This window comes from Festucalex cinctus, chromosome 12, assembly GCF_051991245.1.
Source record: "Festucalex cinctus isolate MCC-2025b chromosome 12, RoL_Fcin_1.0, whole genome shotgun sequence".
NCBI classification, from domain to species: Eukaryota; Metazoa; Chordata; class Actinopteri; order Syngnathiformes; family Syngnathidae; genus Festucalex; species Festucalex cinctus.
In genome coordinates, this window is record NC_135422.1 from 2,500,120 (window position 1) to 2,517,356 (window position 17,237).

Below are 17,237 nucleotides of genomic sequence, written 5' to 3' on the forward strand. Positions count from 1 at the left end.
TTCTCTGCATAACATATCCATTTTAAGGAGAAAGCTGGAACCTATCCCTGCTGCCTTTCAGGGAAGAGGCAGGGCACACCCTGGACTTGTTGCCATAAATTGCACTCAGAATAAAAATACCATAATTGCACTATACTTGGCAGTGGAAGACCTCATAAATCAGATACTGTGCTTAATTAACAAATGCTTGAAGGTATGCAACATGATGGAATAATGGAGGAGAATAAATGACGGTTTCACGTCAGCAACCCAGTAAAATGCATCATTTAAAAAAAAAAATACCTACTGTATATTATGTAACATTTTGATCAACACATAGCAGGAATCTACAAGTTCGGGACGAGGTCAAGCGCAAATATGTATTGAATATGTGTATTGAAATTTAGCAGAAAGGAGTTTGGTCTGGTGATACAGCTTGACTCGCTCTTGTGACTGGCTTCAAGTCAGCCCTCTAGATCATTCAGAGGCTCCAAAATTGTACTGCTGATTCGATATGTTCGAATGAAAAACAGCGATAGGCCGCCTGACAATCACAAACACCGCTGTGTAAACTTGTTCATTGTGTTTGCTGGCTGTGGCGACCCCTGATGGGGCAAACCGGAAGTTGCAACAACATGTCTCAGTCTAGGCTAGGAAAAGTGTTGGAGGGGAAAAAAAAAAGGTAAATAAATTGTTGAACAAACAGAAAAATGTTGGATTCGTGGTTGGGGTGAAACAGGGGGTACAATTATAGTAATTATAATTTTACATTTGTAATTTGATCCGACCGGCATATATGTACTTATGGTGACGTAAAGTAACGTGGTTGGATGATATTTCGGAGCAAGCAGACCAGAGGCGGGCTTTAGTTTCGTTCTACCAATCAGGGCGGAGGTCAAAGTTGATAGGTCGCATCCAATATGGCGGCAAGCAAACGAGTTTTGTATGTTGGTGAGTTTTTCTTCTCATGTCTGCGTATAGTAATAGCAAAACGCATTTAGCCGACCTGAATGAGCGTTTATGTTGCGTGTTAAAATATGGAAATTGGCTTGCGGTACGATTTAAAAAACAAAACGCGAATTATTGGGATCAGCACGTTGAAACTGTTCAGAGCTTCTCAGTTGTTCGGCATTATCTAGTTCTGTGACAAATTGAGTTTAAAACAACATCAACAACAACAAGTTTTAAGTTTGTGTTCAATAAACTTCAAACTTAAACAACAACGTGTTAAATGTGTGCAGTCGTCATTTATGCCTCTTCCTTTTTAGGTGGGCTAGCAGAAGAAGTGGACGAGAAAGTGTTGCATGCTGCTTTTATCCCCTTTGGAGACATCACTGATATCCAAATACCATTAGACTATGAGACAGGTACAGCGTCATCATTCTGCTAGCATTTTCTGTATAATACCTGGTCCACATTAACAGTTGTGAACAAACTACAGCCTGTTAATGAATCCTTTGCTCAATTTTCAGAAAAGCACAGGGGATTTGCATTTGTTGAGTTTGAGCTGGCAGAGGTATGTCTGAGGTTACACTTGGCTACAAACTCACTGTGATATCAAGGATACAATGCCTTACAAATGTGAATGCACATTTTGATGCGTGACCTGAAATGTTTTAAAATTCACAAAGATATTATAACTTTTTTTTTTTAGTTTAGTTCACTAAAGTTTTTACTTACAATGAATACTTGTAATGTGCTTAGTGAGCATTTACAATAACCATAGTTTATGTCCCACTTTTTTGTGTTATGCAGGATGCTGCTGCAGCTATTGATAACATGGTGAGTGTATTGCATTATTGTAGAAGTGGACGGCAATGTGTGAAGGATAAATCGCCACGCGATGATAATCTGTTGTTTTTCGATACCCTTTTCAGAATGAATCGGAGCTTTTCGGTCGGACAGTCCGTGTCAACATCGCCAAGCCGATGAGAATTAAAGAAGGATCCTCTCGACCAGGTGAGTACATGATCACATCATTTGACTGTATATTTCAAAGATATTTTAAACTTAGAATACAATACAAACACAACTAAATCATATTGTATACCATAAGTTGTCTGCAATGCAATGATGTATCAGATACAGCAGGTGTCTGTATTGAGCAACAGAATGTCTTCGCAATGCTTCACGAGGCGCTACTCTCGTTCTTTAGTGTGGTCGGATGACGACTGGCTAAAGAAGTTCTCAGGGAAGACTCTAGAAGAAGCTGAGGTGGCGGCGGCGGGAGAAGCAGCGAACACTGCTGCACAAGAGGTTGGGTGACTTCACCTTCTGCGGTGTAGAATCGCGCGACATGTTTGGAAGCCTCTCGTGACGGGTATCAATTGTCTCTGTAGGCCGAGCCCCCCGCTAAAAAGGGCAGAATCAATCCGCAGGTCTACATGGACATCAAGATCGGCAACAAGCCTGCAGGGAGACTTCGCTTTCTCCTTCGGGCGGACATTGTTCCCATGACGGCAGGTCTGTGCATTGCAATAGACAATTCATTCAGTGACACAATTTGGTTCTTCTTCAAAAAAAAAAACTTTCCAAAAAAGAAATGATGGGAAAATTAACCAATCCATTACAACGCATATTTGGACCAAGTTTGTGTGCCATTGTCCGACATTAGCCCAAGATCAGCTTGGTGAAGAGAAATTAGTGCAGAGCTCCCATGAAATACAACACCTCAATTCAGTGGAAGGGAGGGCGGCATTTTTAAACATGTGTTTCTGTTTATGTGCTGGTCCATTAATATATTGCTTAACACAAAACCCCCCCAAAAAAAGCTTGACGACCACTGCTTTATATGTACACTGAGCAGAGATACTTTTAATATACGCTGAAGTAATCAGTGTTGGGTAAGTTACCTCCAAAATGTAATATCGTTCATATTACTAGTTACTTGCATTTTAAAGTACGTTAATATGTTTCTTTACAGTAGTACTGTGTAGAGTAATATCTCAGTTACTTCTATGTTACTTTTTTAAATAAGGAATATAATTATCATTTAAATCTAATCAAATTTTAAAAGGAAAATGTAAGATTTGCAACCATGACTGATGATGATAACTTGTAATGAGGATCTTTCACTACATAATGTGTAGGGTATGTCAAATATTTCAACTCTATGATGGGAGATCACTTCCTTTGATTAATATTTGGAACGATTCAATAACAATTTGTATATATATTTTTTTTAATATTAGAACTAATATCTGGTCTAGTAAATTATCAAAGACTGTACAGTCTACACAATCAATAGAATTATCAACATACTGAAATTAATTACATAAGAAGTTTATATATTGAAAATGTGTGTTCATATTATCAATAACAATGTATTTTTTTAATGTTTCGAAGTGTACTTTATCATTGGTCTAACAAAGAATAGACATTAATGAAGTATAATTGAAAATTGGTCTAACAAGATAGGTAGGTAGAGAGAATAGGGAATATGTAATAAAAGCAAAAATATCTAGTGATAAAGAGAACTCTTACTTAGTACATCTTTATTTCTTTTTCATTAAAAAAAAAAAAAAACACAATTCAAATTTGAGTTGTGATTCTCTTAACTTCGTGAAGGCAAATGTGAATTGAACAAACACAAGGAAATGATAAACGAGCGCCTCAAGACTCTCATTTCATGGAGCGTAATGTCCGCATCTGCAATGTTTGTCCGGTCGGAGTTGCTGTAACGTGACATCATCGACCACCGGAGGCGTTCAGCTCAGAGGCGGAACCATTTGCTCGCTAACAGCCAATCAGAGTGATCAGCATTTTGCATCCTGCAATTGAAGGCACGTTCATGCAAATCATATCTTTAAAAAAACCAAAATGACTCTTGCTTGGGGTGGCGTTCCAATTCAGTACTGTACTTACTTTGTAACTTTTAATAATATTACAAAAATATAATGGGTACCTTGTTACATTACTTCTTGCATGTGTGCGGTTAAACTACGTTTTGTGTGACTTCAGAGGTGTATACTATCCTGAAATTGTTGATCAAATAATTTCCTTTCCCTTTGTAGTGTTAAACTACATATTCCTTTGAGCGCATTGGTGAATTGAAACGGTGTTATCATAAATGCAAACTCACCTGGATCGGATTGCTTCATGTTTCCAGAAAATTTCCGCTGCTTATGCACACACGAAAAAGGATTTGGCTACAAAGGGAGCAGCTTTCATCGCATCATTCCTCAGTTCATGTGCCAAGGAGGCGACTTCACCAACCACAACGGCACCGGTGGCAAGTCCATATATGGCAAGAAGTTCGATGATGAAAACTTCGTCCTCAAGCATACCGCTCCAGGTGAAGGGCTCACCTGCACACTTTAAGCATCACTGGCGCATTCCCGGGACGACTCTTTTACTGCCACACATTATCAACAAAAAAAAAAAAACAACCTCCAATGCCATCGAATTTGGAGCATTTTCACTCATTTTTCGAAGCAAACAGAATATTGTGTTCTTTTGCTACATATACAACATGGGTACCACTGAAAGACCGCATTCCATTCTTTCATTAGAAAAAAAAAAAGTATGTTTCTACCTTATTCCATTCTTTAGTAATCACCATTTGAAAATAGGTCATTTGAGTGACACTGGGCGAAAATTGAAAACAGTGACTTTGATACAAATTTTTTGTTTAGTGACGCTGCGTCAAATTAGGTTTAATGTTACAGAGGCTTTGATCATTCACGTCAGCCTTGAAAACGGTCTACTTCATCAGATTGCGTCATGTTTCATTGTAATTCGCAGCTCTAGTTAGGGCCCGAGCAGATACCGCTGCGATGTACAATAAACTTGAGTTGAGTTGAGTAATTCCATACACCAGCAGCCCATTGAAAAGAGATACAATGTTGCCATCTGCTGGCCATAGTCGGTGGATGTTTTGGATTTCACAACTCATTGACCCAGCTGCGCTGCACTTGGATGTTGCATTGACCGATATATTTAAAAAAAAAAAAGAAAAGAAAAAAATAGTTGATGTCACTTAACATTTATGGCGGCATACGTCGTGATTTTACTATATGTTTTTGGCGGTCAAAGAGTTAAATTTGTTTCTGGCGAACACAGGGCAGCTCTCCATGGCCAACTCTGGAACCAACACCAACGGCTCCCAGTTCTTCATCACCACAGATAAAACAGACTGGCTGGACGGCAAACATGTGGTGTTTGGAGAGCTGGTGGAGGGGATGGACGTGCTTCGGGCAATGGAGGTGAGGGCTCACTGAAAAGGAAAGTTTGTATGAAAGCATTTTGTGGTGCTAGATGTCTATGAGATAAGTAGATACGAGAAAGGACATACGAGTGAGTGTGTCTTGAGATGTGCGTTTGATCAACACTAATACTGTTCACATTGCTGTTTTTAAAAAGGTAGCACTAAAGAACACCAATCACAATTTTACCTGATCATTTTTGGGGGGGTTTATCGTTCTGTCTGTTGACAAAAGTTGGACCATTTTTATTGTGCAGGCTCAGGGGACAAAAGACGGCAAGCCGAAGCAGAAAGTCATCATCTCAGACTGTGGAGAATGTGTGTAAATGAAACCGAACCTTTGAGTTTGCGTGCGAATCCCGAATCTTTTGCTATGTAAATATTTCAAACACTTTTTTTTTAAAATAAATAAACTGCAACATTTGGACTCAGTGGTGCATCTTGATGAAAATATTCAGTGAGAACTGTTTGTCTGTGGCTACATAACAGATTAGCCACATGTGTGAAGAATGTTTAAAAAGAAACAAAACAGGAAAAGCCTCAGAATTGTTTGAATCATTTTTTTTTTTTAATGCACTCAAATGAATAGAGATTGCACATTTTAAAAAATTGAGAAAGTCGCATTTCCTTTGCAAAATGTAGAGAAAATGATTACGTGTCTTGTTTGTTGGTCTTTATTGGATCAACTGAAAAAATGTTTGAGGATTTTCGCTTCTCTGTTAAACAAATTTTGTGAGAACTGCTTCACTTCTGTGTGGCACAAAAGGGACTAACTTCTGGCACCTGTGAACTGGTTTTGGAACCCATTACTACTTTGTACAGTGGATATTAAAAGTAGTTTTTGTGATTTTTATTTTTATTTTTTTTTAAGAGAGAGAGAGAAGATAAAGTTCCATACTATTTCCACAACCCATTTCTGTTTTTGTTTTATTTAAAAAACAAAAAAAGTGTTCAAGATCTACGGGGAATAAATGAAATAGCCTAAACACACTTCCCCCACTAGGTCGAGCAAAAGTACTGCAATTGTGCTGTCTAATTGCTTGTGTATTGGAATGCATGAACAAGAAAAAAACCCAAACTGTTTTCAATCAATCCATTTTCTTAACCGTTTGCTCCTCACCAATTTCCATTAATGACTCTTATAGCCGACGCCGACGTTTATTCCATAACGTAAATTTGTAAATGTAACGGTAACGCTTTTAACAAATCTAAATAAATAAAAAGTTGAAAGCAATCTTTTAGGAAAGCCCCTCAAAACCTCTTGTTGCTCCTTGCCCCCTCCCTACGAGCACTGCTGCAGACGGAGGAAACAAACAAAAAAAAGAACAAAAAGAACAAAAACACGAGGAAAGTAAACGCGTCTCGTTAACTTGGATGAACGAACAGTGTTGAAATGGTTTGTCACTGGCACACCTGGGCATGCAAGGTTGACTTTTCCAAAGACATGGTAAAGGAAGAGCTCCACCCTCCCTCCACTCGTCGCTCCTGTTGACAAGCGCTCAGATTCCGCTGTCGGCGAGCTTCATCCGACTTCTCCACTGCCGCGCCGCGCTGCACTGTAAGTAGCCAAGTCAGATTCGATTTAGTACTAAATGTTTCGGTTTTGTCGTCTTTTTGAACTTTTTTTTGTTGAGCTCGTTCAGCAAGCGCTGACGTTTCGAAAGCGGCTCATTTGCGTGTCTTGGCTTGCTTAATTTGTCACGTTACTGACTGAACGGGTTCCGTGAACGCACCCTGACTTGAAGTAGAGGAAAGTGTTTCCACTCGACAAAGATTCAACCAACATTTATGAACGGTTCTCGGTTGTAGTGTCATTTTCACCCGTTTTGTGTCTTTGTTTGAAAATAAATATTTCTGTTACGTGAGATCACAGTTCTCCAATCTTGTTCAGCTGTAGACCTCTGATTCATCGTTGAAAGACGTACATACAGATGTCCCATAATATTAACAAACAAATGAATTCATAATAAAACAACCTGAAACCGTTGCTTTCTTGATAACCTCAAAACAGATTTGACGTAGATTTTTGATGCTCCACTAAAAATTAACCTTGGAACCCGTTTTGTTCCCCTTATCCGAAGCTTTTCCACTTTCATCAGGGAAGAAACCGCCAAAAGTCCTTCACCATGAACTGGGGTTTCCTCCAGGGCCTCCTGAGCGGGGTCAACAAGTACTCCACCGCTTTCGGCCGGGTTTGGCTGTCCATCGTGTTCGTCTTCAGGGTGCTGGTGTTCGTGGTGGCGGCCGAGAAGGTTTGGGGTGACGAGCAGAAGGATTTCAAGTGCAACACGCTTCAGCCGGGTTGCCACAACGTCTGCTACGACCACTTCTTCCCCGTGTCCCACGTGAGGCTGTGGGCCCTGCAGCTCATCTTCGTCACCTGCCCCTCGTTCCTGGTGGTGATGCACGTGGCCTACCGGGAAGACCGCGAGCGCAAGAACCGCCTCAAGTACGGCGAGAACTGCGATCGCCTCTACCAGAACACGGGCAAGAAGCGCGGCGGCCTGTGGTGGACCTACGTCATGACTCTGGTCTTCAAAGTGGCCGTGGACACCACCTTCGTCTACCTGCTTTACCACATCTACGAGGGCTACGACTTCCCCTCGCTCATCAAGTGCGAACAGAAGCCGTGCCCCAACGCGGTGGACTGCTTCATCGCCCGGCCCACCGAGAAAAGAATCTTCACCATCTTCATGGTGGTCACCAGCCTGGCCTGCATCCTCCTCTCCATTTTGGAGATCGCCTACCTGGTGGGCAAACGCTGCCGCGAGATCTTCACCAGCGTCCATCACTCCCACCACATTGTGACCACCAGTGGCAGCAACTTGATGGAGCCCAACGCTCTGAAGATGCCCAAAAAGAACACGCCGGAAACCCCCGCCCCAGCGTATAGCGTGGCCATATCTTGAAACAATGTTTGCTTTTGCCAGAACAAAGACTTGACAAGGCAGACACTTTTCTTAATGTGCTCCCAGTAGTGTTTTTAGTGGCAGTTTGAGAGACAAAGAAAGTCGAGAAGCGAGTTTTGAGACCATGACGTGTGTCAGTCCGTGATTTGGAGAGTGCGGTCTCACACTCGCATGACACACCCACGTGGTTTGTGTGTAAGATTTTCCTCTCTGGCCAGTGCCAAACCTCCAAATGTTTTCATTCAGATTGTACAGTTCTTTTCAAATCGCACATACGCTGCATGGACAAAACTCTTGGGACACGTACCCCCCTTTAATCTAGTTAATCTGAGATTGGGCTCCTCCTCCTCCTCCTCCTTTAGAATCTTAATTCTAAATTAATGAATACATGATGTTCTTCAAACAGAGTGGGAGTAAATCAAAAGCAGATGGTTGCAGGAGAACTTGAAAGCACTGAGCTGAGAATGACGAAAAAGAGCAGTTGAAGTGGAAGTCAACTACAAAAAAAAATAAAAAAAAAATCTCGACAATATATTCTATGCAGCTCCACTAGTCTAAATTGAGTAATTTGGTTAATATTGTGTTAGTGGAATATGAGTTAAGCAGCGAGATCCAGCAGTTTTATCACTATCAGAAGGCGGCCATTTTGTCACTTGCTGTTGGTGAGAATGACATCACAGTTGCTCAGGTCTCAGGGAACAACCAATCACAGCTCATCTTCAGAGAACAGGTGATGATGTCATCTTCAGTCGACAGCAAGTGGCAAAATGGCTGCCCCCTGAGATGGATAAAAATGGCTGGTTTTTGGTTGACTTCCCCTTTTTGGGGGCAGAACTGTGTGTGGTTTCGAGTTCGGTGGTTTGAATCTTGTTCCTGGCCTACATGTGTGGAGTTTCAAATTCCAAAAACGTGTATGCTAGCTAAGTTGAAAACTCTAAATTCCGTAGTTGTGAGTGTGAATGTTTGTTTGTGTATCCTGCGACTGATGAACGATCAGTTTATGTTGTGTAGCCTGCCTCTTGAAAAAAAAAAAAAAAAAGTCAGCTAGGATAGACTCCAGATCTTTGAACCTTCAGAACTCCTGTTTCTATGCTAGTGTGGTCATACTCAACTTCTCAAAGCTGATTTCATCTACTAGTTGAGACTTAAATCAACTGCTGCTTGACCAAAGTAGTGTACTTTACTCTATTTTGCTTTAGTTGCTGTAATTAATCACTCAACAATCGGTTCCACACCATCAACTTTCCTAACAATCATTTAGTTGTGAAACTCTCATGCTAATCGCCATCAAACACCAACTGGATGAACTAAAACAAGATATACACCCATCTCAAATGATTTTGTGACGATACGCCCCACTCGGCCATCATTGGATGCGGGTGAACACGCTGCATTGCTTGGCCTACCTGTGCTGCAAGGAATTTGGTGCGCTCAGTAGTCGACTTGTGGCTGTCGTGATGGTACGTCGTGTGAGGTCTTTAGTATTGTAATCCCTTATACTAACGACGTCACGCAAAAAAAAAAAAAAAAAAAAACAGACAGACAAAAGTGTGCAAATGAATTCAAGTGTATAACGGAGGGTGTTCCACAGGGTTCAATCCTGGGGCCTCTGCTGTTTTAATTGTATCTGCTTACCCCTGGGTTCAATCTTTAAAAAAACAAACAAACAAACAAAAAAAAAAACAATGGTGGTTGTTTTAAAGCTCCCTATGGCAATGCCAAGTTGAGCAATTCTAAAAAAAACTAAAGGAAAACTTCCTTCAGCTGCATGTCGATGAGGAATACAAGAACACAACAATTTCTGAATTTCAATTAAAAAAAAAGTATTTGGTGAATGCGCTAAGTATTCTCAAAAGAGTGGAATCTATATCGTTTTACTTCCTGCGCTCATGTCCCAAAACTTTTGTCCATAATAATGTGTATATGTGCGTATGTACATTTGCTTACATTGTTTTACACTGTGTATGTAATTTATCACCACTTTGGTATGAAAAGTTGCTTGTTTTTACAATGTTCAGGATGTTTATATTTTCATTAAATAGATTGTTTTCCACTTTTTGAGTCTCATCCTGCTTTGTTGGTGGAAAAACACGATCGGGGGTTCTTCTCATGTTGTGCCATTTTTATCCGCTATGTCGGCTGGAGCAACACGCTCGTTATTTAGCTTGATTGGTACCATGAGTAGGAAAAAAGGGAGGAGCTTTCTGCTCCTTATTTTGAGTCATCCCACTGACGTGCGGGGCCCACCCAGCGAAGGAATTCTATGCCCGTCGATTGATTATTCGTTTATTTGCACTGGTAAATTGGTTTAGGCTATCAAAAAAATGCTCACACTTCACTCTATGTTATGTTTATGCATTGCTCAACGGCTTGATGTAAAAATAGAAGAAAGTTCTAGTAAAACCACAAAATCTGAGCTCAAAAGTGATGCCGTAATGAGCTGACAATCATCTCACTTCCAGGCATCAGCTTCTTTTCATCCTGGTTTTATGTTTCCTAACAGGTTGTGACGACGTTGTGTGGGTTGAGCTTGTCGGAACACGTTGGAAGAAGTTGAGTAAATTGGTGCGTTCTTCCAGGTGTGTCCAAACAGACTGACTGGACCAGTTTGTCAATTGGAGCCAAAAAGTAACCCCCCCCCCCTCCACTTCAGATAAGATCCGGCTATTTTGTTGTAATAAAGCAAACGTATTGACTTGCGCAATCATCACAAGTCACTTCTGGTGATCTTCTGTGAGTTTTAGCTCTCGGCTGCTAGACTTTGAGAGGGGGTGTTTGATATTTCAGAATTCCTCATTTGTACGTTATCGTTTATTTGACCTGAAACCTTCGAGCAACTCTCCCCCCGATTTCAAACGCATCAACGTTTTATGCGCACAGGAAATGTGCCATGTTTTTTCAGAGTGTGTGAGGAGGATGTAAAAAATATTTTCTGTCTTGGCACGCTCATCAGGCTTCCTGGTGACACTGGACCAGTTTCTGTCATGTATCACTGTCCTCCCCCTTCGTTGAATTTATGGGCTTGGTTGAAAGTTTTTTTGTCAGCTTGGAGAAATGGCGCATGATTGGATTTGAAATGAACAGTGAGCAATAATGTATTATGATAAACATGTCTGAAAACAAGCTCCAGTGTACAAGTGTTGACATGCTCACGAAATTAGGAAGTTGCACTTTGTCTCGATTCACTGATGACATGGATGATGAAGAATCTACACAGACAAGACAACACTTGCTGCCGTTTGACGAGCTGAGCGAACCTTTCACAGTTCAAAAGTATTTGGACAATGGAAGCGTTATTGAGATGTTGCCTTCATACTGTTGACGTTCAACTTTAATTTGAGGGGTTTCACAAGAAATATGGTCTAGGATACCATTTAGGAACAAGGACCATTTTATGTGGGTTTCCTCCATGTTCAGGAACTCATATTTGGACAATGAACAAAAGTACATACTTTTGACATTATCTATCTATCTATCTATCTATCTATCTACCTATCTATCTATCTAAAATATAATATAGCTAGCTAGCTATCTAGCTATCTTGCTAGCTAACTAGCTAGCTAACTAGCTAGCTAGCTATGGTGATGTATTAGGACTTGCAATAATTAAATTCAAAAGCTGCTTTGAGCTCTTCATGGATTATTTTTTTTTTTATAGCTCCTCAAGATTGAGGATTAAGAATTCAAAATTCAACAATATTTTGAGAATGGGGGGAAAAAAAAAAAGTTACTTTTTTGTAACACTTATTCTCAAAAGATGGGCCATCTTCATCAAGACAAGGTAAGAAGAGTTGAATATACACTCGGCGTGAGTTATTCCTGTTGTAGATTCAATTCCAAATTCTTTTTCTGTAACATTTTGTTGCCATCCGTTCCATTTGCCCACACTGAGTTTGGGGGGGAAAAAAGGCTTTCACCTTCTCACCTTTTCACCTGTTGCAAAAAGGACTAGAAATTAACATAATGTATTTCTTTAAATGAGTTGAAATCCAGACTGAGAGCAATTGAGACAATCTCTTTAACTTGTAACTGTTTTATGTCATTTTAAATTGTGTTGAAATCATACTTTTTTTTTTGCTGATATGTATGTCATTTGCATTTGATTTGTGTTGCAACTGCAATTTCTACTGCCTCTTGGCCAGGACTCCCTTGGAAAAGAGGATTTTAATCTCAATGGGAATTCCAGGTGAAATAAAGGTTAAGTGGAAAAAAAAAGTTTGAAGATGTGAACATTTTGAAGGTTGAACTGAATGTATGGAGCCTAATCTCAAAGATTCCACTGCTTAAAAAAAGGGGAGGGTGAGAAGAAGAAGAAGAGGAGGAGGAGGAAGGAGGGGGAGAAAAATATTGTGTTGTGTCACAAAAAATGACACAAGGGGACATCCTTGGAAATTTTCATCAAACACCTTTTGTGAATTTTGCCATTCTTCTCCTAAAGTGCTGAATCATTCATCAGTTCGACTTGAGTTCAACAGGTTTAGAGCTAATTAGGTTAATAATGCATGACGTATCATCTTGACATGTCACCCAAATGCCTTTATTGACAATTCCGAGTTGGCCTTCGGATCGTTATTTGATTTGTGAGGATTATTTTAATTTCAAAATGTGATTAGAAGATTGACTACTAAAACAATCTGCTTGGTTTGGCAAAAGCAATACAATAAACTACTTTGTTTTCACCTTGTAAAGGCAGCATTACATTGCGTTTCGTTGTGGAAATATATATATTTTTTTAAATGTTCAGAATTGTCAATGTCATACAGTACAGTAAACTACTTGGTGACTCCAACCCCCCATTGATGATGACGCACAGCCAGACTCACAGAGGGAACACAAAAGCAGCCTGCTGTTCATGCAAGCTCTTTTGGTTAGGTAAAAAAAAAAAAAAAAAAATGTATTCATTGTAGGGTGTGTCTGTGTCGGTGAGTACACGAAGCAAGTGGAAACAAGTCAGGACAAAAGAAGACTTTGGTTCCCGGTTACACAGAGAGCAAACAACACTTGATGACAAACGCATACTTTTGCATAAGCACAAGCATTCCCAACCTGAAAAGATGCAGCGGTGAGGGTCATAATGTACAGTAATGTAATATTTTCCAAGTAATATTATTTAGTCCGAAGTGTGCTGTGTATTGTGAACAGGACTGTGAGTGAAGAGCGTGAGACAGGCTGGGGAGGGAGGGAGGAACATCTGGGCTCGCTCCAGTCTGTCGTCCTCTCTTTGGATTGTTCTAACCACACCCACAGGCGCATTTCTCAAGTCTGCGCTCCTCTACCTGTCCGCATTGCCGCGCTTTGTGTTTCACGGCGAAAAAAAAGCTACCGTCAAATGATCAACAAATGCGCTGGCAACACGTTTGATCGATCGTCTTCTTCGCCACAAATGGACTGAGACGACTTTTGGTAAGACGAGAGCTCAATTTAATCCTCCCCCGGTGCGTTTGGGTCCGGTCGGTAAAGTCGCGAATCTCACAATTCACGGTGGTTGTTGTGTACGCTTATGCGACTTGTGTTATGAAGTAGAATCGACCCTACCAAGAAAACGAGTTAAGTTCGAGTGGGAGTCGTGTATGACTTTTGAATACATTTTTGTGACAGCATAAAGTTAATATAGGCTAAAGGCCCGGCCTACTATCCGAAATATGAATGCAACTTTTAGTCAATATTATATCAGGCTTGTCTAGGTGAGTCGAATATCGGCTAGTTTTCGTCTAAACACTAAAGTGACGTCAAGGTTATTTAAATAAATACATAAATGAATAAACATACATTCTTGGGGGTGAATAGTGTGCGTCCAATGCCAGGTCGAAGTACGTAAAAAAAAAAAAAACATATAATGTAGGGTACTATAAATTACGTAAATACATCAATGAAATTTATGATGTTATGTAAATGTGAGCTTTTGAACCAATTGTTTGTTGTTGTTGTGGTTTAATACAGTATAATTGATACCTGTGATATATATCACAGGTATCAATTATATGACGTAGATATCTACGTCATATGTCAACGCTAAAAACAAACTAAATAACCTTTAGTTAAGTTAAATAACTGTTGGTTAAATAAGGATTTAAATTCAAGGTGATCTGATTTTGACTAGCATAGCCTATTAATGTTCTTGTAACATTGCTTAATGTCAGAAAACAACTGTCACAAAAACATATTTGGCCACTGAAGTCCACTTCAACCTCTGAAGTTATTACGATGATCCCCCAGTATTTTTTGTTTCGCCTTTCCCTTCATTTTCACTCACTATAGAGAAAAAGCTTCACGCTGCTTAACATAAAAAAAAAAAAACATGATTAATCATCACCAAAATAAATGTGGACATAGGTACTTATTCCCACATAAGCCTCTGAAATTATTAGAATGATTGCTGCCGTATTTGAATTTAATGAACATTAAGCAATTTCCAATTAAGCCGCATTAAGAAGGAATGGAGGAGGAGGAGAGGAAAGAAGGGAGAGGGGAAAAAACAAACAAAAACGAGCTGACCTTGAACCAGGGACTTGCTGCTTATAGAACAAACACACTAACCACTATAACTCATTCGGTTTGGTTCAACAGTGCGAAATGTTTACTTGTAGTTTACACAAGTGTCAACCAGAGGGATTTTAAGACAGCCAACTGTCATTGCACTGGCATTGCAAATGTGAAGGATAATTGATGGCTTTGAATTCATTTGGACAGGATGATTACTGATAAAGGCCACTTTTGGCACTATCCCATGGAGGTCTCAGAGAAAGTGGGCGTGCGTTTAGTCTGCAGAGGCGATGCGAGGGTGGGTCCGCACTTTATGATGTCATAAAGTGAGCACTCGCTCGTTTTCTCAGGTTGGGAGGGGCTGGTGCTTGGAGAGCAGAGTGACCTAGAATTTCTCATAGAGGGGCAAAGAAGAGGAAAACACCACTTTGGTCATGCGTTGGGTGAGGAATTAGCATTTTAGCCCCAAAAAGTTGATTTTTCATGTTGCTGTCCCTTTAAGGAATTTATGGGTAAAAGACATTTTAAAATAATCGATTCAAGGTTTTATGAATCAATAGCAGTCTAGAAAAGGAGAATTGATTTGCTATTAATTATTTGATTTTTTAAACCTGGCCCTCGTAGTTTTGGGGCATTAAGCTGTTTTTTTTTTTTTACATTGGGCGTTTTAGGCTTTTCCTTGTTGTGTTGCCACATGGTGTTGGATTATGTTGAAATGTGTGTTGACGGTCAGGCTTGCTGAACTAATTATTCTAACATGTCCTCTCGTTGCCCTTCAAGCCAGAACCTTGTAAAGAAAAGAATAAGAACTCCATCAAAGACACATCTGGTCAAGTGTCCAAGTCATGGACTGGAAGACGTTCCAAGCCCTCCTGAGCGGGGTGAACAAATACTCCACAGCCTTCGGGCGCATCTGGCTCTCGGTGGTGTTCGTGTTCCGGGTGATGGTGTACGTGGTGGCGGCCGAGCGGGTGTGGGGCGACGAGCAGAAGGACTTCGACTGCAACACCAAGCAGCCGGGATGCTCCAACGTCTGCTACGACCACTACTTCCCCATCTCGCACATCCGCCTGTGGGCGCTGCAGCTGATCTTCATCACCTGCCCGTCCTTCATGGTGGTCATGCACGTGGCCTACCGCGACGACCGCGAGCGCAAGCACAGGGCCAAGCACGGCGAGAGCGCCAAGCTGTACAACAACACGGGCAAGAAGCACGGCGGCCTGTGGTGGACCTACCTGGTCAGCCTGTTCGTCAAGACGGGCATCGAGGTGGCCTTCCTCTACATCCTCCACCGCGTCTACGACAGCTTCTACCTGCCGCGGCTGGTCAAGTGCGAGGTGATGCCCTGCCCCAACGTGGTGGACTGCTACATCGGGCATCCCACCGAGAAGAAAGTCTTCACCTACTTCATGGTGGGCGCGTCTGCGCTCTGCATCGTCCTCAACATCTGCGAGATCATTTACCTCATCTCCAAGAGAATCGTGCGAATCGCCAACAAGGCCAAGAGGCGCAAAATGAACCTGCCCGCGACCCAGGACGACTACATGGACGACCTGTTTAACAACTGCGTGCAGCCTCCGCCCAAGATGGACCTGAAGGATAAGCCGCCATCTTTCAAATCGGCAAACAAGCCAGAGTACAGATTTTCCACACTGAAGCTCGAAGACGGGATTCGGGCCTCTGCTCCAAATTTGTCCACGCCTTGCTGAGAGCCAAACCAAAAAAGAAAAAAGAAAAAAAGACTGACGATGAAAACCATCACTTGTGCTTGGGCTATGACTCATTTGCAGGCTTCAAAACACATCAAGCGCTATGGGCCAAACCGTATGTGTGTATGTTGAGTCACAGAGCACTGAACTATTTTATGAGCCTCTGCCTCCACAACGTCAATTTGGGTTTCCACGTCAACCTCCATAACATTTACATATCATACAGCAGGGATTATTTTGGAATACAATAAAGGTTGTAGACCTCGTCAAACTCATTATTGAGTGGAGAGAAGGGAGACGCTTGCCTTGCCATTCCCCTGTACATTTCATCCAACTTTTCTAAGTAAACCTGATGTGAAAGCAGCAGTCAGTGGAAAGTAGTCATGATTCTGGAATGTGGGCACACCACTATGGCTGAGAATTCTACTTGAAAGTATGTTAACTGGCTCAAAACTCGTTTTTCACTTTTTTTTTTTTTTTTTTTCTCAGCGGATTGTGCGTCTCGTGACAAAGTGAACGTGAAAGTATTTCCTCGTGTAAAAGCCTCAAGAGGGAACATTCGTGACTTCCGAACAGGCAGCCTCTCGTTTTGCATTTGTTTGGGCTTTGTTGTCAACAACCGCGCCTTCTTCAAGACCACTGTTGATTCAAATCAGCTGAAAGGAATGCTGCTCTTCATGCTGTGTTGCCTAATGATACAATGACCCTAGAATTGTGTGTGATATGTCATTTTGACAAGTTGTTTATTTTTATACATATTAAATTTATTGAACATAATAACTCGTGTACATGTATGTTTGTATATATGGATTTGTCTGTCTATCTTAGTACATTATATCATACCTATGACAATATATATATATATATATGTATATATTCCTATATATTATATTCTGACATTCTTATATTTGTATTTTTATTATTTTTGTCCAAGTTCATATGTTCTTCATATTTT

At 40.8% G+C, this 17,237-nt stretch overlaps 3 protein-coding genes across 3 annotated transcripts; all 3 read left to right on the forward strand.

Annotated features, from left to right (window-relative positions):
- Positions 1–800: 800 nt before the first annotated feature.
- On the forward strand, positions 801–5,609 carry ppie (peptidylprolyl isomerase E (cyclophilin E)). The gene is made up of 10 exons (XM_077537987.1): positions 801–930; positions 1,248–1,346; positions 1,452–1,495; positions 1,735–1,761; positions 1,857–1,938; positions 2,135–2,235; positions 2,319–2,442; positions 4,088–4,273; positions 5,041–5,183; positions 5,440–5,609. The coding sequence occupies exons 1-10, from the start codon at positions 900–902 to the stop codon at positions 5,506–5,508; spliced, it is 906 nt and encodes a 301-aa protein (XP_077394113.1). The 5' UTR covers positions 801–899; the 3' UTR covers positions 5,509–5,609.
- A 140-nt stretch (positions 5,610–5,749) lies between these two features.
- On the forward strand, positions 5,750–10,144 carry gjb10 (gap junction protein beta 10). Its single transcript, XM_077537988.1, has 2 exons — positions 5,750–6,740; positions 7,264–10,144. Exon 2 carries the CDS (start codon positions 7,309–7,311, stop codon positions 8,089–8,091), a length of 783 nt encoding a protein of 260 aa, XP_077394114.1. The 5' UTR covers positions 5,750–6,740; positions 7,264–7,308; the 3' UTR covers positions 8,092–10,144.
- A 3,140-nt stretch (positions 10,145–13,284) lies between these two features.
- Positions 13,285–17,187, forward strand: gjb3 (gap junction protein beta 3). The gene is made up of 2 exons (XM_077537976.1): positions 13,285–13,493; positions 15,354–17,187. The coding sequence occupies exon 2, from the start codon at positions 15,419–15,421 to the stop codon at positions 16,280–16,282; it is 864 nt and encodes a 287-aa protein (XP_077394102.1). The 5' UTR covers positions 13,285–13,493; positions 15,354–15,418; the 3' UTR covers positions 16,283–17,187.
- The last annotated feature ends 50 nt before the right edge of the window (positions 17,188–17,237 follow it).

What these genes read in the sequence shown, in the direction of transcription:
- gjb3 (XM_077537976.1), top strand. Translation starts at nt 15,419, where the DNA reads ATGGACTGGAAGACGTTCCAAGCCCTCCTGAGCGGGGTGAACAAATAC.
- ppie (XM_077537987.1), top strand. Translation starts at nt 900, where the DNA reads ATGGCGGCAAGCAAACGAGTTTTGTATGTTG. An exon ending in CAAACGAGTTTTGTATGTTG is followed by an intron (nt 931 to 1,247) that starts GTGAGTTTTTCT and finishes CTTCCTTTTTAG; the next exon opens with GTGGGCTAGCAGAAGAAGTG. An exon ending in ACCATTAGACTATGAGACAG is followed by an intron (nt 1,347 to 1,451) that starts GTACAGCGTCAT and finishes CTCAATTTTCAG; the next exon opens with AAAAGCACAGGGGATTTGCA.
- gjb10 (XM_077537988.1), top strand. Translation starts at nt 7,309, where the DNA reads ATGAACTGGGGTTTCCTCCAGGGCCTCCTGAGCGGGGTCAACAAGTAC.